General features: G+C 45.4%; 1 protein-coding gene across 3 annotated transcripts in view; it reads right to left on the bottom strand.

Moving 5' to 3' along the window:
* Nucleotides 1–3,978: 3,978 nt before the first annotated feature.
* RPS6KA1 (ribosomal protein S6 kinase A1) overlaps nucleotides 3,979–25,726 on the bottom strand; it is a 67,290-nt gene continuing 45,542 nt past the window's right edge. For all 3 annotated transcript variants that reach the window (XM_077837908.1, XM_077837910.1, XM_077837909.1), the window contains 20 exons: nucleotides 22,121–22,237; nucleotides 19,033–19,114; nucleotides 18,631–18,711; nucleotides 15,761–15,840; nucleotides 15,064–15,170; nucleotides 13,736–13,773; nucleotides 13,469–13,611; nucleotides 12,828–12,898; nucleotides 12,313–12,401; nucleotides 12,016–12,080; nucleotides 10,688–10,790; nucleotides 10,202–10,329; nucleotides 9,045–9,170; nucleotides 8,439–8,528; nucleotides 7,503–7,661; nucleotides 7,106–7,267; nucleotides 6,258–6,334; nucleotides 5,981–6,098; nucleotides 5,443–5,580; nucleotides 3,979–5,050 (listed from right to left, as the gene is read on the bottom strand). In XM_077837908.1, the coding sequence (XP_077694034.1) occupies nucleotides 4,928–5,050; nucleotides 5,443–5,580; nucleotides 5,981–6,098; nucleotides 6,258–6,334; nucleotides 7,106–7,267; nucleotides 7,503–7,661; nucleotides 8,439–8,528; nucleotides 9,045–9,170; nucleotides 10,202–10,329; nucleotides 10,688–10,790; nucleotides 12,016–12,080; nucleotides 12,313–12,401; nucleotides 12,828–12,898; nucleotides 13,469–13,611; nucleotides 13,736–13,773; nucleotides 15,064–15,170; nucleotides 15,761–15,840; nucleotides 18,631–18,711; nucleotides 19,033–19,114; nucleotides 22,121–22,237 (2,097 nt within the window). In that variant the 3' untranslated portion in view covers nucleotides 3,979–4,927. The remainder of the gene's footprint in view (nucleotides 5,051–5,442; nucleotides 5,581–5,980; nucleotides 6,099–6,257; nucleotides 6,335–7,105; nucleotides 7,268–7,502; nucleotides 7,662–8,438; nucleotides 8,529–9,044; nucleotides 9,171–10,201; nucleotides 10,330–10,687; nucleotides 10,791–12,015; nucleotides 12,081–12,312; nucleotides 12,402–12,827; nucleotides 12,899–13,468; nucleotides 13,612–13,735; nucleotides 13,774–15,063; nucleotides 15,171–15,760; nucleotides 15,841–18,630; nucleotides 18,712–19,032; nucleotides 19,115–22,120; nucleotides 22,238–25,726) is intronic.

Below are 25,726 nucleotides of genomic sequence, written 5' to 3'. Positions count from 1 at the left end.
CTGCTTTGAGCAGGGGGTTGGACGAGATGACCTCCTGAGGTCCCTTCCAACCCTGATATTCTATGATTCTATGAGATATACAAAAAGTACTTTGGAATCAAGTTAGCAAGGCAGTTAAGTAAATTCAGTATTATTGTGGAGGATTTGCATATGCAAGTTAGGCAGTGCATAGTAGAGTATCCTCAGCTACCTTAAGTGATACTCCTTGCACATACTGAATACCCATTGCTGTATATACCATTATCCCAAAATTGGTGGGATACCACTACTTTTTAGCATCAGGCCAGTAGGATTGACTCGAATACTGTTGTGACAATTGGGCCTACAAATTTTCTGTAATTGAAAGCTCAATTGTAAGACGTTTATAAGATGGTAAGATAACTTTAACAAGTGTTGATGGAAAGTAGGTCAAGTTGTTTTCAGTAATGAATGTTATAAACGGATGCAAAAGAAACAGACAGGGACTAAATCATTGCAAACAAGAGAGGCCATGTTGATATAACTCCAGGACTATGCTGAAAGCATGCTGGGTAAAAACAAGATGTGGGGCTGAACCAAATTAATGAACCAAAAGTGGGGTGTTGGATATTAGGCTTATTTGATGACAAAATAATGAGGCAATGGGCTATTCTACCCACCATTTCCTTTGTAGGTCCTTATAGAAAGATTTTGGGGCACAATACAGAAGAACAGATGGAGGAAAGTAAAATGAGCTTCTCCATCATGCTGTCACTCCCACCATCTCCTGGGACCCCGGACCTTCGTCATCCTAATCCTGAGCGGTTCTGACCAGACCAGAGAGAGGGACCCAGATATAGCATTGCCAGCCTTACAAGGTCCAGCTAGATCCCAGCACCAGCTGGGAGGAAATGGGAGTGGACTTCAAGAACTGTTCCAGCTCATCTGAACTAACTTCTTCTCTTTTTTCCCCAAAAGGACAGTTATTACCATCTTTAATAAGTCTAAGAGGCTGTCAGACAAAGGGGGTTGTCCTTCTAAAATTCTCTCCAGCTAAAGGGAAAAGGAATGGGAACAAGAAATGTTGTCAAAATTGAAAGCCTTACTTAATACTTCACATTTCAAATGCGGTTTTTCCTTTTCTGTATCTTTCCATGTCTAAAGATGGCTGATGTCTCTGTATACCAAACCCTGAACCTTGTTTAACACTATTTAAATGTTGGACAGCGAATGGGTTATGTTAACACCTTTAGCCCCCATATTCCATCTAAATGAATACAACAGTACCTCTGTGGGGAGGATTCTGTGAGGGCTTAGGTGTCCATCCTGCTTAAATAACTATTGTATCAGAGTGCATATGTGATGACCTTATGAAATTGTGATTGTTAGACCACCTTTCAAGCAGGACAAATATTGGTTTCTAGACTTGCTCCAGACCCTCCATGTTGTTCTGAGGCTCACTGCAAGTGGTGAATATGAGCAGCATTTCAAACACGTTCAAGCTGGTTAGAATGGAAAGTTTCAACCCCAAAGTTGGCTGGGAAGTATCCTCTACATTCCAAGAACATTTATGCTTCAATCTCTTGTTGTCAATAAATTGATACGGTCTACAGCTAACAGTTTGGGCAACATACCAAAAGTTCAAGGTGAGCGGCCCCATGCGCCAAACAGTTTATCTGATTCCTAACTCCGAACCCATTTGTATTGACACAGACGCTGATGCACAGAGGAGGAGGAGTAGTAACATAAGGCAGCCTCGTTGGCATGGATACAAGAGACACCACACCAGCGTGTGCCAGACTTGAGACAAACCAGAAGGGAAAAGAATTTTTAAAGAAGCCGTTACATGCAAAGGACCCAAACCACCCGCCACTAAACTATGGATCAAGGCCAGATTCAAGCAGGCACAACTCCATTGACCTCACTGCTCAAGTCTTCTGATGTCCCTGAGGAAAGTCAGTTCTGTTTACGCAGGGAAATTGACCAGCATAGCTAGAGCAGAATGACTATTTCACTGTAGTCATGCCATTGTAAAACTCTTACTCCAGATTAATTACTCTGCTTCCAACTTCCAAAGTATGGGGGAGTTAAAATGACATAGCAATGGAAGAATAATTATTTTACTATAGCTATGCTGGTCAATTTCCCCATGTAGGCATACCCTAATAGATGGACCTGTGTTGCTGGGACTAGCGAGTGGACATCTCAACAGCAAGGCTTCAGAGTAGATGGCAAGTGGGAGGGGCTATTCAGAATAACTGAAGGGAGAAAGATACTTGTGCTGTTGGATTGCTGCAAGGAAAAGGAAACTTTTAAATTGGAGGACTCCCATTAGAGAGAGTCTACTGGGGCAAACCAAGGAAAGTTGACACTTCTCTGCTCTCAAGAGCAGTAAATACAGCTGAGATTCACACACTGAAGAGAAAAGGAGTACTTGTGGCACCTTAGAGACTAACAAATTTATCTGAGCATAAGCTTTCGTGAGCTACAGCTCACTTTATCGGATGCATCCGATGAAGTGAGCTGTAGCTCACGAAAGCTTATGCTCAGATAAATTTGTTAGTCTCTAAGGTGCCACAAGTACTCCTTTTCTTTTTGCGAATACAGACTAACATGGCTGCTACTCTGAAACCTGTCACACTGAAGAGAGTTGCTCAGTTCAGTCCTGGAAGCCATCCTTATAACATCCTTGTACAGTTATTTCAAGATTTCCCCAGTTCCTCTCACTGAAGATCCACACAGACACACACACACACACGGGAGGGAGGCACCCAGGATATACAAGGCAGCTAGGAATCTAGGTCTCAATACTACAGTATCTAAGGGTTCAAAAGAACTCAAAAAGTTCAGATGAACAGGGCTAGAAGTACAGTAACTCCACACTTAACGTCCTCCTGCTTAATGTTGTTTCAAAGTTACATCACTGCTCAATTAGGGAACATGCTCGTTTAAAGTTGTGCAGTGCTCCCTTATAACGTCATTTGGCTGCCTGCTCTGTCCATTGCTTGTAAGATTTTGTGGAAAAGCAGCAACTTTACAAGGGAGTATCACACTATTTCCTTTTCTCTGCCTCCTCCCCCTCCCTCTCAGTGCTTCCCCCACCGCCAAACAGCTGTTTGGCAGCGCTTAGGACTTTCTGGGAGGGAGGGGGAGGAGTGTGGAAGTGCTGCATCTCCACTCCTCCCCCTCCCTCCCAGAAAGTCCTAAGTGCCACCAAACAGCTGTTTGGAGGCGCTTAGGACTTTCGGGGGCGAGGAGGGGGGGAAGGAGTGGGGATGCAGCGTGCTCCAGAGAGGAGGTGGAGTGGGGGTGGGAAGAGGCGGGCCTGGAGCATCCCCCGGCAAAGTCGGTGCCTGTTCTTCTCCGGGTAAGCTGCCATTGCTGCTGCGAAGGTGCTTCCTAGTGTCCTTGCCTGCAGCAGGCTGTGCCTGTGTGGGATAAGCCAGGGGCACTTCCCACACACAGTACAGTACAATACATAATGCCTTTTGTCTTCCCCCCAAAAATTTCCTTGGAACCTAACCCCCTGCATTTACATTAAATCTTATGGGAAAATTGGATTCGTTTAACATTATTTCACTTAACGTTGTAGTTATATTCCTGAAAAATGCAACTTTAAGTGAGGAGTTACTGTAGTCTCTGAGGGCTGATTTCTATTAAGATTGTGATATTTAGTTCCTGTAAATAAGAGTTTCCCCTCTACAGGCCAGATTCTGCCATCCTTAAATCTTGATTAGTGCCTTATTCCACAATTAATCCTAACGATTTCAGTTGCAGAGTGAGTTCTAAACTTGAGTGAAGATGGCATAATTTAGCTGTTAGCAGCACTGAGTTCCCCCACCACTGAGACACCTGGGGAGAAGAAATGCATTTATACACACAGCTTTTCATCTGTAGATGTCAAAACGCTTTACAAGGCAGGCAAATACCATCATCCCCATTTTAAAAGAGAGGAGCAGTGACTAGCATAGCTTATTCTGTAGCTAAAGGGATGGGTGAACATTCAGCCAGTAAAATAACTTCAACTGAATGACATGTTTATTATAAAGTTCAGACAGAAACCCTGAGTTACCAGCCATAGAACAAAATTAAATTAAAAAATAAAAAAGAAAAAGATTTTGCTTTGCATCATGGATTCCTGGATGGTGCTAAGTGAAACAGGAATAAAAAAAGAAAGAAACCAAAGCCAACCCAGAAAGACTTGACTTCACAAAAGAGAATATTTCTTCCCCATCAGCATCTGTTCATCCAACAGAATCCTGAATGAATGCTGGGGGAAAGAGGAGGAATGGTCCAGACCCTGCAGGTATCTGGGACAGTTTAACCAAGTAGGTGCTTAAAATGGCTTATGCACTCTTACAGCAGCCATGTGGGGGAAACCAAAACCTACAGGTTGAAATTTAAGAACTGGTTTTACAAACTGTACACAAAAATGCCACGACTTCTCTAATAGGTGGTTCTGGAAAGAACAGCTGCTAGTTTGACATTGGGGAGGGTACAAAAAGTTTGAGGGGGGGGGAGAAAAAAAAAGGGTCAGACTTCCAGCTGCACCAGCCCTGAACCCCAAATCAGCCGTGAAAGGTGATGTGTCTAGAACCAAGGTCTGGCCCTTCACAGGAAAAGACAAATCAGATTTGCTCTTTCGTGACATCATTACACAGATTATATATTCTAGTCCTCATATACACAAATGGATCCCTTTAAAAATTGTATCAATTTACACTTTTTAAAAAAAGGTTTTACAGTGAACTTCTATCAGGACAGGCGAGTCCACAAAGAGAAGAGCTAGTCTTTCAGAAGGAAAAAGGCACTTGGCCTTGACATGGTTTGGAGGAAGACAGTTTGCAAATGGGCTTCCTTTCACGCGTTGTTTTCCTGCCTGTTTCCCTGCTTCCCATCTTCAGCAGCTTGTGCAATGTCAGGAGTGACAGCACTGCACAGCGATGGCATGGACTGCCCAGGCTTCCCACTACAGTGAGGTGGAGGGGAGCTTCTTCACCCGCCTCTGTGCCAGAATGGATGACTCAATGGGCTTCAGCTGGGGGCTTGGCTTGGAGCGGTTTAATGCAGAGTATGTTGCAACCATGGCTCCCTTGGAGAAAAGAATGAAAAAAAAAAGTCACTGAATTGTCACGGGACTGCATCCACCAATAGCTGGGAGGCAGAAATATCTTTGTACCCTACTGAAAATTACTTCATGGTAGGCTGGCCATCATATGAGAAACTGGTTTCTTTTTAGGAGAGAGATTATCAGAAGTCTTCCTGTGGCCTGCAGGAGTCAGTTTCTGCCTTGTACTTACTAACCATTCCCCTCCCACTGCAACTTCCCCCAGATCATTCCTTTGCCCTGGCAGCAGATGTTCTGTCCTGATCACCCTACCCCCCACACCTTGAGTCTGCTTTACCTGCTACCCAGAGGTGGTGATGGAGCAAGAGGGCACTGCTGAATGCACCACAGGCCAGGCACAGCCCCACAATGCATACCTTTACAAGCTGTACATCCTGGTGACTCAGCTGGCTCTGGGGTAACCTATCCTTCTGCGTTATCCAGGGATGCTGCAGAACTTGTTTGGCTGTCAGGCGCTGGTGAGGGTCAATATGGAGCATCTTTGTTACCAGATCCTGGAGCAAGCATTCAGAGAATTAGACTTCAGAAAGGTGGTGCAAACCCATCGGAGAGAGGTTCATCTCATTCAGAGGCCAGACTTAGAAGTTCGTTATCCTGGGGAATAGCAGCTATCAGCCTGGGCACAAAAGATGGGGCTGAGCCTCAGTGGCCACGGATGGGCCACTATAGATTGGTATTGCATGCCAGCACTAATTGCAAAATGCTGAAGTGCCCTACAGAGGCACCGCTGCCCCCGTTTTGGAGGGAAACGTGCATGTGAGATGGGAGCTACTGAACCCAAATGGTGCGGGAAGAAAAAGTGAAAGCAGTAGGGAGGTTTATTTTAAACAGGCTGCACAGCAGCTGTCCTTACTTGACCTGAGCTACAGACTTAATGCAGGTACCAGACCCTACCTTGGCTGCCTCAGAAACTGTGTCCCAATTTCCTCCTTTGAGAGTGAACTTCCCCCCGCCTATTCGGCTCAAGATGTCCTCTGGGGTGTCACTGGGCCCATTTGCAAAAGGAGTGTATCTGAAAAAACAGAAAATTTGCAGGTTCCTCTTCTAACTGAGCAGAACTGAAATCTGAGTGAGTGATAGCCAGAAGGGCAATACGGCCTCTGCAGCAGGGCACACCCATGAGCAATATACCCACAGATGCCGTCAGTGGGTAAATGAAGCAGGTACTTACCCTGCCAGCATTGTATAGAGGAGTATCCCTAAACTCCAGATGTCACATCCCTCATCGTAGCCTTGACGTTTTAGTACCTATGCAGAATAAGCCAAGGGAAAGATGTCAGTTTCTCTCAGAGTTCCTGCTCTGTGAGGCAATGAGCATCGGTTTGACCCCTTTGCCTGCGTGCCGGACTTTTCTACGGCTCGGTCAGGGTCAGGGGCTGAAGGCTGGGACTCAGCTTGGCTTTGGTTCCATGGCTGAAGAGGAAACATCTCAGGCATGTCAAAATAGCCATGGAAAAGAATCAGGCACGAACAGAATCACACTCTGCATATTAATTCTACTGGGAAGCCAGTTCTCTGACACCTAGATATACTCAATGAATTAGGTGGCCAGTACACTGGCTTTTCAGCCCCCTAAATGAGGGGCTTGTTTGCAAGCCAGCGATCCACCCAGTCCTGAAATGGAGGGTCACTGCTTCTAAAGCCCCACCAATAGAGCAAGTCTGTTAAGGAACCCAGAGATTGCAGGAGAGAGAAATAAATCAGGGGGCAACTTCCAGACTAGGAAAGGGAGTTGACAGAATCATTTGGGTTTGAATTGTGCCAATACTTCACGAGGAGGCAATAGATAGAGGGTAGGAAAGAAAAGAAGCAGGAGGGTATGAAACCTAGTCCCAGAACTTGCCTCAGTTAGTTTCATACTGGGAGAGTATTTCCGCTTTTGCCTGCTCCCCAAAGCGGGCCCTGCTGGCAGAGTGTACCAGAGCTAGCCCTGGCCAACATTTCAGCAGGTAACTAATGTTGGCAGAGAACCACAGCCTGATGGAGGACAGCGAGAGTTTCAGGTCATGAGCCGCTTACCTCAGGGGCCACGAAGTTTGCAGTGTAGCAAGGGGTCATGAGAAGGCCATTCTCAGCTCTCAGCTGCTTGGCAAAGCCAAAGTCACAAATGCGAATGCTCTCTGGGTTTCCAGACTCATCCACATAGAGAATGTTGCTGGGTTTCAAGTCTCGATGAACTACCTGTGAAGTAAACAACAGCAGGTGCTGCTGTCACACACCTCTGGCAGCTGCACTCAAGGCTGCAGGTGAAGCGAATGGCACAGTCTTAGATTTCATGCCTGGCCTGTCTCAAGGCTGAAATGTATCCGAACAGGCAGCTACTTCCTGGAGAAGGGGCAGGATAGTAGCCCTGTGCCCGCCTGCTTTCCACTTGATTGCGCAGGGACCGGTCAGCATCTCAGCCTCCCGTACTCACCCCTTGAGAATGCAGATACTCTACAGTTTTACAGATCGTGTGCAGCACAGAACTGGCCTCCCGCTCAGAGAAACACTTCTGTCTGAGGATCCTGTCCAGCAGCTCCCCTCCTCTCATCAGCTCAGTCACCAGGAAGACATGCTTCCCGTCATCATACACCTGCCAAAGCAGTCATGCTGGGGTTAGTCCCTAAAACAATAATGATCTCTCTCTCTCTCTCACACACACACACACACACACACACACGTACGTCCTGGGGGCAGAGTTACCTACAGCCACGCACCCTGTGGCCATATTAAAGTCATTTCCTGCATGTATTATGTGCTGATTAGTCTCATGCAGATCTAGTTGGAGGGGACTTTCACAAGCTCTTTAAAAAGCTGAAGCAGAGCCAAGTTTTGATTCACAAGTGGAGGGACTCCTCTACGCAGCCTTTGTTACCAGGCAGTGCTGGGGGAACAGGCTGGTTTAACGCTGTGTGCACTCTGCCTGGGATCAGGTAAGGAATGGAGCATGGACCAAAGAAGCGCTGCTCACTGCTGGAAGACCTGATGACACCACAGCTGCTGGGCGCACTAAGAAATTCAGTGATACTTCAAGGGAAAGTAGCTGTGTATGGTGAACCAAGCTATAGCTTGAGAGAGACAGCCGCTCTGAGCTAGGACTTGTAGCAAATCAGGTGGCATCAGAAACCCACAGTGCACATCCAATGGGATGTTTCCAAAGCAGGCCGTTAGTACTTCTACCACAAGCTCTACAGAAACCCTCCATCTCCCCCAGCACATTGCTGGGGAGCTCTGACACCTCCCCAGACCTGCCACCATTCTACTGGGGGGGTTCTCAGGAGCAACAGCTTCAGCCTCAGCAGGCAGGCCTGCCTGTGCTTTCAGAGACAACATCTCTGCTTCGGTGCAAGTTCAACACGGTTACACTCACATCTTTCAGTGTGATGATGTTTGGGTGCTGCCCGTACCGCAGGAGGATCTCCATCTCCTCAGAAGGGTCTCGTTTACTCTTATCAATGATCTGCAGGAGAACACAGATAAGTGTTAGCCAGGACTGGGGTCCTTCTGCAAGACAGGTAGGACAGAGCTGTGTGCATGGAGAAACAACAGGTGGAGCACGGCAGAATTTAGCCAGGTTTGAGATTCTAAAATTATTTCCACTCCCCACCTCCTGCTGTCTTGATTTCCAGAACAACTCATTTTATTGTCAGTTATACATCCCCATGATCACATGGGGCACCACATCAGCCTTTGTTCAGGCCGAGAAGCACTCGATGAAATCCCTAAAGCCCAACACACAAGTGCAATTACTGAGAAGTCATGTGTGGTACCAAACTTCCCTCTCCTGGAACAGAATGTCACTTCTGTTGGACCCAGGACCCCCAGCCCAGAAATCCAGCCTGGCTTCTTGCAGGATTGCACAGAGCTGCAGGGACAACGGCACTTCACTCCGTTTTATTTTCAGAGGCTGTTACTAGAGTAAAAAGGAAACCTGAGTGTGGGAGTGCACATGAGCGAGAGATGGCAGACTGCAAACCTTGACGGCATATTCCATGTTGGTGGATTTATGAATGCAGCGTTTACACACTGAATAGGAGCCCACACCGATCGTCTCCCTCACTACGTAGCCTTCATTAAACTGGAGGCTCTTGCCATGCAGCTGCTACAGTGGGATGAATGGAAACATGAAACAAGGAAAAAAGCGTTAGTTTAGGGAAACACCACAGTATCTGTACACCAACAAAATGGAGGATGGACTGACTGACTGCTACCCGCTGTATCACACAGCTTCTTACTCTCCCTGTCCTTGGCAGGGAGAATAAGAAAGAAGGGCAAATGCAAACCACATTTCTAGAGTGCCTTTCAGCCCAGAGCTACCACCCACTGAAATGCAGCCACCTCTAAGGTGGGGGACAGCAGCCACATGGCACAGAGTTGGGGCAGTGCCCTGGTGTCCTTGGCTGAACAGTTCACCAGCCCGGGGAAGTTACGGAAAGAGTCACAGGATCTTCAGCATTCAAGCAAAGCCGAAAGGACCTTGGTCTTTAAGGCTGTAATTTTCAAAGGTCCCTAAGGGAGCTAGGCATCTAAATCCTATTTAATTTCAATGAAATCTGGGCACATAACTGCCTTAAACTCTTTGAAAAATCATAGGCCATTTCATCCGAAAGACCCACATATGGCAAGCTGCATCGACTCAACTGACTTGCCGCTGCATGATGAAGGGTTGAGCTTACCCCAGCAGGATATGAATCCTCTGGTCCTGTGCGTAAACATGCACGATTGGGTCAAACCTTCCAGGATTTTTGATCTTGTAGCATGTTGAAGTCTGATCTCTAGTAATCTCGCCACAGGAGGTTATGTGGTGACTTTACCTTGGCCCACTATAGGCTAGTTCTCTTCATTTGTAATAGGTGATCAAGAGCTGCCTTTTCTCCCCTGCCCTTCCTCTTGTTCACATCCACAGCCTGGCTAAGCTATTGAACAAATTCATACACTTATCTGGAATCCACCGGGGAACTGCTCAGGGAGTTTGCAAGAGGAAATCCCTCCTTTTCCACAGGAAAAAGCCTTGCCCTCAGGCTTCAGCCGGGCTGTCACTTATCAGCCCTCATCGTCTGGCTGAGGCACGCCAGGCTTCTGGAATTACCACTGCAGTTTAAGATAGATCTTTCCTTGGTCTGGTCCCCTTACCTGTACCACAGAATGCAGAGGTGCCTGGGTAGGTTTGACCATGCCGTCCTCCATCAATCCAGTTGCCACAAAACTGAACCCTCGGAAGAGCTGATGGGCCCCCGCGCTCGGGGGAATTCCGGGGGAGTCTGGAATAAGTCAGGAAAAAGAGTGGTCCTGCAGCAGCCTGCCAGTAGCTGACAATTTACCCCTCGCACACTAAGAGTTATGGTTACTCCATAGTACTAGACAGTAGCCACACCGCATATTATTCCACAGCTGAATAGACCATTTACCCATGAGAGCCCCTTGCAGATTTACTTCTGCACCACCTACTCCTTGTCGAGAGCTGTAACCCTCTGAAGTCAGTGTTCCTCATTTTACAGTGAGGACAGGCCTAGTCCTGCTGGAATAGGAGTCAGTGTAATACGCCTCACCCCAGTACTGTGTGTTTATATAGCCAGAGCATCCAGTACCAATTTCCTGTTTACTGGGGTGCACACAAACCTTTCGGCGTACGAGAGGTGAACTCTGTGTCAAAATAAAAGGTGTCATCTGGTCGTGCCACTGCAGGTTTGAAAGGTGGTTTGATCTCCCTGCGATATAGCTTCTGCAAAACAAAACGCCAAGGATGCCATTCAGCAAACCATCCCTGACAGGGAGATGTCCCAATTGGCAGACATTCCCAAAAACATCCTAAGGGGATGGATTTACTAGGAACGAGAAGTCATGAGGAGGAAACTTTACAAGCTGGAAATTGCTTGGTAGCGTAGTGTAGAACTATAGCTCAGTCAGAGTTTAAGTCTCTCATTGGAAGGCCCTTCCATGGAGCTGTTGAGTCACTTCTGTGGCAGAAGCTTGCAGCATTTCTCCTCCCTAGGCATCTGCTACCCAAGAGCCAAAAAACCTTGCATCTCCAGGGTGCCAAGAAGCCAGCTATCCAGGAACTAGTTTATGCCACCAGGGTCTGCTGCGTCTTCTCTGCTCACTCTGGCATCAGATGCTGGGCCTGAAACCTACATCTAGGAACAGCTAGAGGAATTCCTGGCAGGGAGTTTTTTCCTCCCCACAGCCTTTCTGAATTGCTACTTGAAGATAGTTTGAGAGGTTCCCTATCCCAGCATCATGGGAGGTCTGTTCTAAAGCATTTCTAGGTCTTCTATAGCCTCCATCACCACAGTATCCGAATGCCTCAAGCACTAACTGGCCAGTCCTCAGACGACCTCTCCAAGGTACAGGAGTAGAGATGCGGAACACAAGTGCCAAGAGATCACGTGACTTGCTCAAAGTTACACAGGAAGCCTGTGGTAAAGCAGGAAACTGAGTTCTAGTCTTAGTCACCAAACCATCCTGGCCCAATGCTTCAGCCAGATATTATTCTATTAGGACAGTTTCTGTCTTTCCAACTGTAGATCCATTCCTTCCAAAGATTCCTGTCCCTCAAGGATATTTTCCAATACCTCCGAGGCCATCCCTCTCCTGCTAAATCCCAGATTAGCTTCCACATCCTTCCACTGCAAGAGACGGATGATCTCATTTTGATCTGAATTCACACATGTAGGGTATTTGCCGTGACAAACATGATTTCTGTTCAGTTTCCTACTTCAGCCATCCAGGTGACTTGCGTTCCTTTTGTGCAAACACTGGTTTGGGGAAGGACTCTGACAGCTGATTAACAATAGGACACAGCCTGTTGACTGCCGGTCACTCTATAAGCATCTGTATTATTGCAGAGCTAAGTCAGTCAAGTGACTCATGCCTCTCCCCTTCATTGGTATGCAAGTTTGAGAGCATGTAGAATCCAATATCTAAGCAAAGAAAGGTTCAATACTCACATTCCAGTCAATGGTGGAGTAGAAAGGGTGACGCTTTATCTCTTCTGCCCCATCTGTACCAGAACCTGGAAGACAGACATCACTCTGGATTTAGTGCTATATACCCACTCCGCTGCTAACAAAATAAGCAAGGCAAAAATCCTGTGCAATGTGACTGGGTATTAGTGGGAATCAAGCTGTACTGAGATATGCGGGAGAACCTAGCCAAAATCCAAATGTATCTGACCTACTTGGACAACAGGAGCCAAGATGTTGCACCTGGTGCTCCCAGAAACAATGTAATACCAGATGTCTTACCTAATCTGTTGGCTGGATTTCTTTTGAAAAGGGCTCGCAGGAGACTCTGTGCTTCGGAGCTCAGGAACTGAGGCATGCCCAGCTTTGCTCTGGAAAGAAGAGAAATTGTGCAATTAACTATGAGTAAGTAAAACAAACAAACAGGCGCTGACTGCAGCTCCTCTGCCACCTAGCTTCCCACGTCTTTCCTTGACGTATGAGAGATAGAGCCAGTTTTTCGCTCAGTATTTTAACACTGTGCCCTCTGTAAGTCTGTTTATAGAAATTCTTGCAAATTAATGCCATTAAACTGTTATAACCCCCAGGATGCAAAATTCCGGACATCCTAGCATAGGGTGACCAGATACCAAGTATGAAAAATCAGGACAGAGGTGAGAAGTAATAGGAGCCTATATAAGACAAAGCCCTGAATATCGGGACTGTCCCTATACAATTAGGGCATCTGGTCACCCTATCCTAGGAGCAGAGCAGCAAGCTTTGCCTCTGTAGAGACACTGAAGAATAACTCCTCTTACTTGAGAATGAAGGTCATTGTCTCCTTACGGTCTTTTCCCTGGAATGGCAGAGAGCCAGTGAGCATCTCAAACTGGAAAGAAGAGCAAGAGAGAAGGTTAAATGATTGAGTGAGAGTTTCTAGGAGCAGCAGATCCTAATATGCTTTAGGCAGAGAGCCCTGTAACACTGACCCTTAATAGGGTTAATGGTAATTTACATAGTCTTTCAAAGAACTCCTTAGAGCTGAAAGGGTCATGGATTGAATGGCCACCAGGTGGCAGCTCTAGATCCAAACAAGGAACACGAGCATCACTTCCAGTCTGAAATGAAAGTATCTTAACAGGAAACTTAAGCGGTCTTAATGAAACAAAATGTGACAGTCTTGAGAGATTGTCAGAAACCATCTAAATTCTACATGGAACAGCTATGAATGTAGCTGATCCCTGTGAAATTCGTTGCACTTCACTACTGATCGCTTTGGGCAGAGTAACTTATATGGGAGCTTGGAAACATCGGAGTGATTATTAGATCTTTCCCAGTTCAATAGTTCTCTGTTAGAGATACAGTATAACGCACAGAGATATTGCACCATCTCTCCAGAGCTACCATTTAAAGAGCCACCATAAAATTAGGCTTCAAACATGCTAGTTAGCTACCATACCATTAATACACCATATGACCACCAGTCAGCGCTGTGGGTGTGGCCCTGACGATTCACAACTTCTGGTGCCATATATTCCACTGTCCCACAGAAGGAATATGCTTTCTTCTCATGGTCAATGGCTTCTTTACTCAAACCAAAATCTACACAAAAGAGAAAAACCATGAACACATGCCCACTTTCTACAAATAGAGGACAGGCATGGAAGAATGTCTGTATCTCAAGTTGCAAGTCTGCTGTAGTGCAAGATTTCTGGAGTCACCTTACCTGTGAGTTTGATGTGTCCTTCTTCATCCAAGAGGATGCTGTGAGAGGGAGAAGAGAGACAGGCATGTAAACACCAATGATCGTTACCGTAACAGAGATATTAATAAGCGATCCAGCACTTTTTTCTGCTCCTGAGAGGCTAGTTAAAAAGCTTTAAGAACCCCAGAAACAGATCTTAACTCCACCATTTTCAGCCCCGATGGTTTAAGCCCTTTCATCAAGATGTATGATGCAAAGAGAATGGCCCCACTTTCCTCCAGCCACTTACACTCTCCCTCCTAACAGGGATGCTTTGTGCAAGGACTCCATTATTTAAAATACCGTAGCACCTTGGAGCTCCAGTCCTGGATCAGGAACCCACTGTGCTAGGCATTATACAAAACACAGAACAAAAAGACACTCCTGCCCCAAAGAGCTTACAATATAAGTATAAAGACAAGAGACAACAGAGAGATGGACAGACAGAGGACTACATGGAATCAATGAGACAACACTGGTCAGCAGGACACGCAGCTGCCTCAGCACACCCACGGCCTAACTGTTAAGTTTTTTGTAGGCACTATAGCAGAGGAGATTTGAAGAACCCCTACTTTTCCTTTGATGGCTCTATGGGGGGGGTTTGATGCCCGAGCCTTTATAGTGTCTCTTTGGAGTACCCCTAGTATTTGCTATTATAAGCAAGCCAGCATTTTAGTCAGCTAGAATACAGAATCTGAGTCCTTGGGTCAACAAGAAAAAGCAAAGCTTAAAAAGAAGTCTGTTATTGTCAGAAACAACTGCCCTACTATTCCATACTCCCCTGGAGTCCATTCTCTCTCTCTCACTGCGTCTAGGTCATCTGATGTGATGTGCAAGATTCGGAGCCCAACCCTCAGGCTTCATGTGAACTGGGTCCCAAACGATTTCTGTGCAAGGACTATTCAGTTGTACAAGTGATGTGTATCTCTACAGAGGTCCTGCTTTTTGCATAGCCCCTCCCCTGGGGGACTGTTCATTGCTCACTATATAGCCCACTACTGCCAGAGTCAGCTGGGAGCCATAGACTAGCACGAGTGCTCTCCTAGCCCAGAAGAGGGCAAGCATGCTGCGCCAGTGTTCCCAGCCCGGCTGCCTAGGAAGGGAAGGAGAAAGCTGGAGCCTTCTTCTCCTTCTCTCTTTCCACACAAGAGATTTAGGCTACTGCTACTCCTTCGTCCAGCCTACTTTCTCAGCTTAACAGGACGATGCTTTGGCATTTAAAGACTACAGACGTGAGATTGAGCTGCAGAAGAGCTGGCCCAGTGCTTTGTCGTTAAATCAGAGGCATCGTAAAGTTTTGCTATACATACTTCTCTGGTTTGAGGTCTCGGTATAGGATTCCCAGGCTGTGTAAATGATCAAGCCCCAGAGCCAGCTCAGCTAGGTAGAACTTCACATCTTCCTCAGTGAACATTACCTGAGGGACAGAGGAGACAGACACCTGGGTTATAAGAAATCAGCCTCCCAAGAACATACCATGAAGTTGTTTCCCATCCCAAACATCCCCTCACCAACATACCCAGCCACTTGCTCCCTCTTACCCCTTCAGACTTGTATTTCCTGCTATCCTGAGATTAAACAGCACAATTAGACGTTGCTGAGCAGTGAGCTGATGTTAATTTAGGATCTTCATTTACATCAGCTATTGTTCTCCAATTATCTTTACCTGTCACTTCAATTTGCAAATCAACTTCCCATCCCTAGACGCCTTCCTTGCCCCCTCCTCCATAGGAGCAAATCAGTTCAATTAAGCAGCTACACTGCAGCAGGACAGAGAAAGGGAGTCACTGGTTCCCATCTCTGTCACTTTACACAGCAAGAGACACAGCTCTAGCCAGTCAGGGCTCACCTCATCTGTGTAGCCACTGTTTTCTTTTCCGATGAGCTGGAGAACAGTGCTCCAAATACCAGTGATCCTCTGCAATAGGCACCCACTGTTGCCTACACTGGTAGAGCTGAACATGCACGCACCGTGAACAGCCCAGCAAGATCCCAAGGCATGCTCACCTCTTTGGAAAGCCGAGTGAAGAGATCTCCTCCTCTCAAGAAATCCAAGATGAGATAGAGTTTGCCCTCTGTCTGGAATGCTGAAACATAGGCCAGAGCAGGAATCAGTGCCCTTCTACTCATTGACTGCTTGGCAATGTCAGATACCACCCAAAGATGGGTGGCTTTAGGTTTTTAGATGCCCCACATTCCCACTAGGCTCAATACAGATATGGCTAGTGACTGGGTGTCAAAATGAGATCACCTGCAAAGTCAGCACTGGGATGGGAGAGGACCAAGAACACTTAGGCGTTGCAGGAATTGGCACTGGTGATTGAGTAGGTGATTGAGTATTTCTTCCCTTGAAATCGGTGCCTAATCAATGCATGCATGCTGCGAGGCAGTGACTTACTGGAAGTGCTGTTTTTGCAAAGGAGAAATAAGAGGTGCTGACCACTGTAGTGCACAAATCTCCCACGATACCTTTCCTAGGAGTGGAGTACTTGTGGCACCTTAGAGACTAACCAATTTATTTGAGCATGAGCTTTCGTGAGCTACAGCCCACTTCATCAGATGCATACCGTGGAAACTGCAGCAGACTTTATATATACACAGAGAATATGAAACAATACCTCCTCCCACCCCACTGTCCTGCTGGTAATAGCTTATCTAAAGTAATCATCAGGTTAGGCCATTTCCAGCACAAATCCAGGTTTTCTCACCCTCTACCCCCCCCCACAAATTCGCTCTCCTGCTGGTGATAGCCCATCCAAAGTGACAACTCTTTACACAATATGCATGATAATCAAGTTAGGCCATTTCCTGCACAAATCCAGGTTCTCTCACTCCCTCACCCCCCTCCAAAAACCCACCCCCATACACACACAAACTCACTCTCCTGCTGGTAATAGCTCATCCAAACTGACCACTCTCCAAGTTTAAATCCAAGTTAAACCAGAACATCTGGGGGGGGGGGTAGGAAAAAACAAGAGGAAATAGGCTACCTTGCATAATGACTTAGCCACTCCCAGTCTCTATTTAAGCCTAAATTAATAGTATCCAATTTGCAAATGAATTCCAATTCAGCAGTTTCTCGATGGAGTCTGGATTTGAAGTTTTTTTGTTTTAAGATAGCGACCTTCATGTCTGTGATTGCGTGACCAGAGAGATTGAAGTGTTCTCCGACTGGTTTATGAATGTTATAATTCTTGACATCTGATTTGTGTCCATTTATTCTTTTACGTAGGGGACACCATCACAGGGCCTAATCACATCAGCCACACTATCAGAGGCTCGTTCACCTGCACATCCACCAATGTGATTTATGCCATCATGTGCCAGCAATGCCCCTCTGCCATGTACATTGGTCAAACTGGACAGTCTCTACGTAAAAGAATAAATGGACACAAATCAGATGTCAAGAATTATAACATTCATAAACCAGTCGGAGAACACTTCAATCTCTCTGGTCACGCAATCACAGACATGAAGGTTGCTATCTTAAAACAAAAAAACTTCAAATCCAGACTCCAGCAAGAAACTGCTGAATTGGAATTCATTTGCAAATTGGATACTATTAATTTAGGCTTAAATAGAGACTGGGAGTGGCTAAGTCATTATGCAAGGTAGCCTATTTCCTCTTGTTTTTTCCTAGCCCCCCAGATGTTCTGGTTTAACTTGGATTTAAACTTGGAGTGTGGTCAGTTTGGATGAGCTATTACCAGCAGGAGAGTGAGTTTGTGTGTGTATGGGGGTGGGTTTTTGGAGGGGGGTGAGGGAGTGAGAGAACCTGGATTTGTGCAGGAAATGGCCTAACTTGATTATCATGCACATTGTGTAAAGAGTTGTCACTTTGGATGGGCTATCACCAGCAGGAGAGTGAATTTATGTGGGGGGGTGGAGGGTGAGAAAACCTGGATTTGTGCTGGAAATGGCCTAACCTGATGATTACTTTAGATAAGCTATTACCAGCAGGACAGTGGGGTGGGAGGAGGTATTGTTTCATATTCTCTGTGTATATATAAAGTCTGCTGCAGTTTCCACGGTATGCATCTGATGAAGTGGGCTGTAGCTCACGAAAGCTCATGCTCAAATAAATTGGTTAGTCTCTAAGGTGCCACAAGTACTCCTTTTCTTTTTGCGAATACAGACTAACACGGCTGTTACTCTGAAACCTTTCCTAGGAGTAGGAGTGTTAACCCTGGGAACAAATTCTAGTACAAGGAGTTATTCTGCCTTCTTAAATCCCCCCTGCTGTTTTGGTAACTGCAGCACCAGCTGCCTCTGGAGCCATGCACAATGGAGAGCTCAGCCCCCTAGAATTCTGAACTTAGGAGGGAGGGTGGGGAATGGAAGGGAGGGGAGACCAGATCCAAGGGGCTGCACGGAAAAGACAAAACTAAGCTTTCAAAAGGGAACAGATTCAGGTGCATCTGCTACGCCTGCTCTTCTGTGCTTAGATAGAACTGCACTGAACACACAAAGCCCAAGGGTTTAAAATTCATCCTCTTCTCCTGTGTTGTTCTATTTTCCTATTCAATAACCAGGCAGGGCATAGGACCAAGATCCTATCGGAGGAAGAGTTCATTTTTAGGGGGATTGTGCTTAGAAAGACAACAGGGCAATCTAGGCAGTAAGAGGGACAGGGGCTACTTGACAGATAAAGGCTCCTCCCATATTACTGCTATTGGCATAACCCTTCCAGACAGTATTTGAGAAAAATGCTTTGAGCACATTCAACAAGAATCTGTTGCTGGACACCTAGGGAACACCTCACCCCAGCAACGCCCTGCACCTGCAGTAGTGCATAGTGGACTGTTAGAAACTATTCAGGGCTGTTGCCACACACTGGCTCTGCCGTTCTTCTGGCCCAAGGCTAGCTGTGTACTCACCATAGTGCAGTTTCACCACAAAGGGATGGTTCACATCAGCTAAGATGTCCCTTTCCATTTTTGTCCTTACGCGATCGCGCACTGTGGAGAGAGATGCACAGTTCAGACCCTTCGGAACGGCACAGTGCCCCTGACACCAGCTACAGGGCTCCGCCTGCAGCCCCATGGCTTCTCTAGCTCTTGCCAAACTGTGTCTGAGCTAGACGGTTCCCCAGTCCCAGCTCTGAAGTGACTTTCCTTCTTGGAGCAGCATTGAATTACTCTCTCCCACCTCAGTCAGTCAGCTAGCTGTGGGGAGATATGGGTGCATCACGACGGAATGGTGTGGAGTTTTCCCAGCACGACTTCTCATTCCATTTTGGGGATGCAGATGTGGATCAGCACGCCGAAAGCCCTTCTCACCTTTTAAGGTTGCTTTCTTCAGGACCTTCATGGCATAGAGTTGGCCATTGTCAGGTGGGGTGATTTTTCTTACTAAAAAGACCTGCATGCACAGGAGGAGAGATCAACTTGTGACTCAAGTTGTCTGGATAGAATTTTACCGCATACTAGCAAACAAACCCCCATGCGACTTCAGAACAGCGGCGAACTGCAGGGTCAGCAAGTTCAACGCTTTGAGCTCCGCAAGCAAAAGCCTACAGGTTTCCAGAGAGTCCTGGGGAGGGTATTTTAATGCTTCACCCTTCCTGCTCCCCATCTCCAAAGGAAGCTTGCCCTTAGAGCACTCCTGCCTCTGCTCGTCACACCTTTTTTCCTCCAACTGTCAAAACTGAAAGCAATATCTATTAAGAAGAAGGAAAAAAAAAGCCAATCCCCAAAACCGGTCATGACCCTTGGTACCGTGTCAGACTATCAGCCTCAGGAGTACGCAAGCAGTCACAATAGTGTCCCGCTGTACTAGGAGATTTCCTGCTGACATGTGGATTTGGCAGCAAGACGGACTCCCAGGCATTCATGATTAATGCCATCCCTGGCAGCTTCCCCTCCTTTCCAAGTCCTCATATACAACAGTGGCTGGATCCAGACAGGGAAATGGGGCCTCACTATCGGAGAGTGGCCATTTCTTTTGGCAGCATGAGAAATAGAGCTCAGAATCCTAGTCAGATCCTCAGTGACCCATGGAGATATCTGGGCTATTGACCAATGCAATATTGGCCAGTCTCAAGACTGTATGCAGCAGATTGTTTTTAGATATGGATTATTCATGGGTTGAAAGAGAAGAGAGTTTAGGTGCCACTTCCTTTCCCCTCCATAAAGGGTAAAAAAAGATCATGAGTACAAGTGAGTGGAGGCCTTGGATAGTCACCCATATACAGAGTAATCTGAGAGAGGAGGGTGGGCAGAGTAACATGTGCTGGGTCATCATCTGAGACTGCTATAACATGAAATATACGGCAGAATGCAGGTAAAACAGAGCAGGGGACACACAGTTCTTCCCCCAAGGAGTTCAGTTACAAATTTAATTAACGCATTTTTTTTTTTTTAAATGATCATCATCAGCATGGAAGCATGTCCTCTGGGATGGTGAATCCCTAAATTCTCTTTATCCTGCCACATGGTTAGAGATTCAATCGGAGAGCAGCTGGATGTTGCTTTGCCACATGGAATACCTACATTTTAGGGCTGTTGATTAATCACAGTTTTAATCGCACTGTTAAACAATAGAATACCAATTGAAATGTATTAAATATTTTGGATATTTTTCTACATTTTCATATATATTTTGTATTCTGCATTGTAATTGAAATCAAAGTGTATATTATTTTCAATTACAAATATTTGCACTGTAAAAAGATAAACAAAAGAAATAGTATTTTTCAATTCACCTCAGACAAGTACTGTAGTGCAATCTTTTTGTCGTGAAAATGCAACTTACAAAAGTAGATTTGTGTTTTGTTACATAACTGCACTCCAAAAACAAAACAATGTAAAACTTCAGAGCCTACAAGTCCACTCAGTCCTACTTCTTGTTCAGCCAATTGTTAAGACAAACAAGTTAGTTTACATTTACAGGAGATAATGCTGCCCTCTTCTTACTTACAATGTCACCAGAAAGTGAGAACAGGCATTTGCATGGCACTTTTCTGGCTGGCATGCAAGGTATTTACGTGCCAGATATGCTAAACATTCATATGCCCCTTCATGCTTCAGCCACCATCCCAGAGGACATGCTTCCATGCTGATGACGCTCATTAAAAAAAAAAATGCGTTAATTAAATTTGTAACTGAACTCCTTGGGGGAAGAACTGTGTGTCCCCTGCTCTGTTTTACCTGCATTCTGATGTATATTTCATGTTCTAGCAGTCTCAGATGATGACCCAGCACATGTTCATTTTAAGAACACTTTCACTGCAGATTTCACAAAACGCAAAGGTACCAATGTGAGATTTCTAAAAATAGCTACTAACGCAAGATTTAAGAATCTGAAGTGCCATTCAAAATCTGAGAGGGACGAGGTGTGTAGCATGCTTTCAGAAGTCTTAGAAGAGAAACTCTCTCATGCAGAAACTACAGAACCCAAACCACCAAAAAAGAAAATCAACCTTCTGCTGGTGGCATGAGACTTAGATAATGATAATGAACATGCTTTGGTCCACACTGATGTGGATTGTTATTGAGCAAAACCCGTCATCAGCATGGACGCATGTTCCCTGGACTGGTGGCTGAAGAATGAAGGGACATATGAATCTTTAGCACATCTGGCACGTAAATATCTTGCGACACCGGCTACAACAGTGCCATGAGAACGCCTGTTCTCACTTTCAGGTGACTTTGTAAACAAGAAGCGAGCAGCATTATTGCCTGCAAATGTAAACAAACTTGTTTGTCTGCACAAGTGGCTGAACAAGAAGTAGGACTGAGTGGATTTGCAGGCTCTAAAATTTTACAGTGTTTTATTTTTGAATGCAGATTTTTTTTTTTTGTACATAATTCGACATTTGTAAGTTCAACTTTCATGATAAAGCGACTGCACTACAGTACTTGTATTAGGTGAATTGAAAAATACTATTTCTTTGTTTTTTTACAGTGCAAATACTTGTAATAAAAAATATAAAGTGAGCATTGTACATTTTGTGTTCTGTGTTGTAACTGAAATCAATATACTTGAAAATGTAGAAAACATCAAAAATATTTAAATAAAAGGTATTCTATTATTGACAGCGCGACTAATTGCAATTCATTTTTTTTAATTGCTTGACAGCCCTAGTACATTTATTAGCAAAGATCTCTCCTTCCTCCCTCTTCTAATGAGAGCTTGTCAGAGCTCTCATTAGAGCCCACTGGAGCACTGCATGCACAAGGACTGCAAGAGTGGACCTCTAGGAGCAGACTGCTCCTGCAGCAGCACCTGGTCTCAGAAGAAACTCAGTCAAATTGTTATTCCAGCTATGAGCTGGTGAGAATCGTGAAGCCAGGTGCACTTCTCCCATCTCCTGGCCCCAAAATAGATTTAAATGACATATAAAGATACAGTAAGAAGCAAACTTACTTTGCCAAAAGAGCCTTGGCCCAGAACTTTGAGAAGTTCAAACTGCGAAGGATCAGCCTTCTCAGAGCCCTCCTTCACATGGTGTGTGATGTTAATTTCTTTCACGATACCTTCATCCTGAAATAAAAAACACATGGATGAGGAAGACTAAACCTCCAGAGCAGAGGAAAAGCCTCATCTGTTCAAATACAACTACAAGCTCTTGGGAAGCAGGACTGATCCCATAACACAAGCATCTCCTGCTTGCAACTTCTAGGGCAAAATCACTAGAAGAACTTCAGCAAATACCCTAGCACCTTACAAATATTTCACTCTTACCGAACGCCACACTCCATGGAGGAGCACAGCATGGGGAGGTGGAGACCAGCCCTCTGTGGAGAAAGAAGTGGTTCGGGACTATTTAGAAAAGCTGGACGTGCACAAGTCCATGGGGCTGGATGTGTTGCATCCAAGAGTGCTAAAGGAATTGGCGGATGTGATTGCAGAGCCATAGGCCATTATCTTTGAAAACTCATGGCGATCGGGGGAAGTCCCGGACGACTGGAAAAAGGCTAATGTAGTGCCCATCTTTAAAAAAGGGAAGGAGGAGGATCCTGGGAGCTACAGGCCAGTCAGCCTCACCTCAGTCCCTGGAAAAATCATGGAGCAGGTCCTCAAGGAATCAATTCTGAAGCACTTAGAGGAGAGGAAAGTGATCAGGAACAGTCAGCATGGATTCACCAAGGGCAAGTCACGCCTGACTAATCTAATTGCCTTCTATGACCAGATAACTGGCTCTGTGGATGAAGGGAAAGCAGTGGACATGTTGTTCCTTGACTTTAGCAAAGCTTTTGACACTGTCTCCCACAGTATTCTTGCCAGCAAGTTAAAGAAGTATGGGCTGGATGAATGGACTATACAGTGGATAGAAAGCTGGCTAGATTGTCGGGCTCAACGGGTAGTGATCAATGGCTCCATGTCTAGTTGGCAGCCGGTATCAAGTGGAGTGACCCAAGGGTTGGTCCTGGGGCCGGTTTTGTTCAATATCTTCATAAATGATCTCGAGGATGGTGTGGATTGCACCCTCAGCAAGTTTGCAGATGACACTAAACTGGGAGGAGAGGTAGATACGCTGGAGGGTAGGGATAGGATACAGAGGGCCCTAGACAAATTGGAGGACTGGGCCAAAAGAAATCTGATGAGGTTCAACAAGGACAAGTGCAGAGTCCTGCACTTAGGACGGAAGAATCCAATGCACTGCTACAGACTAGGGACAGAATGGCTTGGCAGCAGTTCTGCAGAAAAGGACCTAGGGGTGACAGTGGACGAGAAGCTGGATATGAGTCAACAGTGTGCCCTTGTTGCCAAGAAGACCAATGGCATTTTGGGATGTATAAGTAGGGGCATTGCCAGCAGATCGAGGGACGTGATCGTTCCCCTCTATTTGACACTGGTGAGGCCTCATCTGGAGTACTGTGTCCAGTTTTGGGCCCCACACTACAAGAAGGATGTGGAAAAATTGGAAAAAGAGTCCAGCGGAGGGCAACAAAAATGATTAGGGGACTGGAACACGAGTTATGAGGAGAGGCTGAGGGAACTGGGGATGTTTAGTATACGGAAGAGAAGAATGAGGGGGGATTTGATAGCTGCTTTCAACTACCTGAAAGGGGGTTCCAAAGAGGATGGCTCTAGACTGTTCTCAGTGGTAGCAGATGAGAGAACGAGGAGTAATGGTCTCAAGTTGCAGTGGGGGAGATTTAGGTTGGATATTAGTAAAAAAACTTTTTCACTAGGAGGGTGGTGAAACACCTGAATGCGTTACCTAGGGAGGTGGTGGAATCTCCTTCCTTAGATATTTTTAAGGTCAGGCTTGACAAAGCCCTGGCTAGGATGATTTAATTGGGGATCGGTCCTGCTTTGAGCAGGGGGTTGGACTAGATGACCTCCTGAGGTCCCTTCCAACCCTGATATTCTATGATTCCTTTGTGTCTAGCTAAAGAAAAAAGAGTTCAGTTTCTTTGAACTGCATTTCATAAGAGTTTTGAAAGCAGTTTTTTTAAAGCAATAGTGGCAATAATGTTTATACTGCTAAAAATCCCAACACACGGCATTGTAGTCATACAACAAGGATGTGGCTGGCAAGTCAGACACACACAACCCCATCTGCTCAGCAATCTGAGTAGCCCTGTCACAGGAGCCTTAGTGCATCTTCAGCACACAGGGATCCTTTTCTACAGCCTCAGCTCTTCTGGGAGATAGAGAAGCCAATGTCTGTATCTGACACGTGGTTTGTTTAAACACATTCTTTTACAGAGCTTGAGAGCAGACATGATCAGAAAATAATGAAAGGTGGAAGGAAGGTAAGTCACTACCTTCCATCTACATTTTCTTCAAAAGACTAGAACACAGGGCAACAAAGGACATTAAAAAGACAACATTTAACATGTCCCTCCCCACCTCTCAAACAAAATGTCCTGTGGAACTCCCTGCTACAAGACTATGAAGCCAAGAGTTTAGCTCAGTTAAAAAAAATCCCTAGACATTTATATGAATCAGAACATCTCCAAAGATTAAAAGAGGGGCATAAGCGTTCATGCTTCAAAGCAGCTGGTCATTAACTACCTCGTGAACAGGAAGGAGTTTTACTTATAGTCAAATTACTTCATAATTGTAATTTTTTTAAATTCAACGAAGCACACAATACTAGACCCAGGCAAAATTTGACTAAAACCATCTTTTTGGGGACCAAAACAAAAAACCAAAAAAACCCAAACAGATTTGGCCACACCAAAATATTTTATGTTTTTTCCAGAATTGTTCCAGTCAAAGAAGCCTTTAAAAATGTCAAAACCTGCCCTCCGAAACATTGTTTTGACATTTTCTAAATAAAACAGTTCAATTTGGTTTTGAAATGACTTTCAAAATTTCCATTAATTTTAACGTAAAAAATGCTTAAAATTTCTCAAAATCTAAACAAAAAAATATTATTTGATGCCCCATTTGTTTTTGATTTTTCAGCACTGCCAGTGAACCAGAAAATCTGTATTTGCATGGCTCCACCTGAAATTCGCCAGCATATGGAAACTCAATGAGCTGGACCTCTGGTCTGGGAATTACGTTCTGGAGCACACTGAAGACCCAATCTACAGCAGGGCTCAGAGACACTGGGTTTAAAAGTGTCCCTGACTTCCTAATACTTTTTATTTGACTGTTAACATCTTGACTAAGTCAGGCTTAGAAACAACAATTCTACCCTATATACAAACCCAGCTTTGTATGGTTTAGTCCCTACAGGTTTTAAATAGAACAGTATTTAAATCAAGTTTAACCACCACCCGAGAGGATGGAGCTGCCGTGTAGTTTGGGCACTAGCTTGCTTTCCTTACCAGAGCTGCCTCCACCCTCTCTGAAAAGGTTCTCCGGAAGCGGGGAGATGCACACAAGGATGTGGTTGCCTACCTAAGTAGTGCAGCCTTTTCTTTCTAGCTGATGAGCTTTGTTCTCTCTAGACTAGGAAGTGCCTTTGTTTTCATATTATTGGGCAGCTCTGTTCTCTCAAAAACAGACAGTAGACACTGAATTCTGGTACCAACTGAAGCCTACACACACACACACCCCAGGTCCAGC

This window comes from Eretmochelys imbricata, chromosome 19 (genome assembly GCF_965152235.1).
Source record: "Eretmochelys imbricata isolate rEreImb1 chromosome 19, rEreImb1.hap1, whole genome shotgun sequence".
Lineage (NCBI taxonomy): Eukaryota > Metazoa > Chordata > Testudines > Cheloniidae > Eretmochelys > Eretmochelys imbricata.
This window is presented reverse-complemented; position numbering and strand designations above follow the sequence as displayed.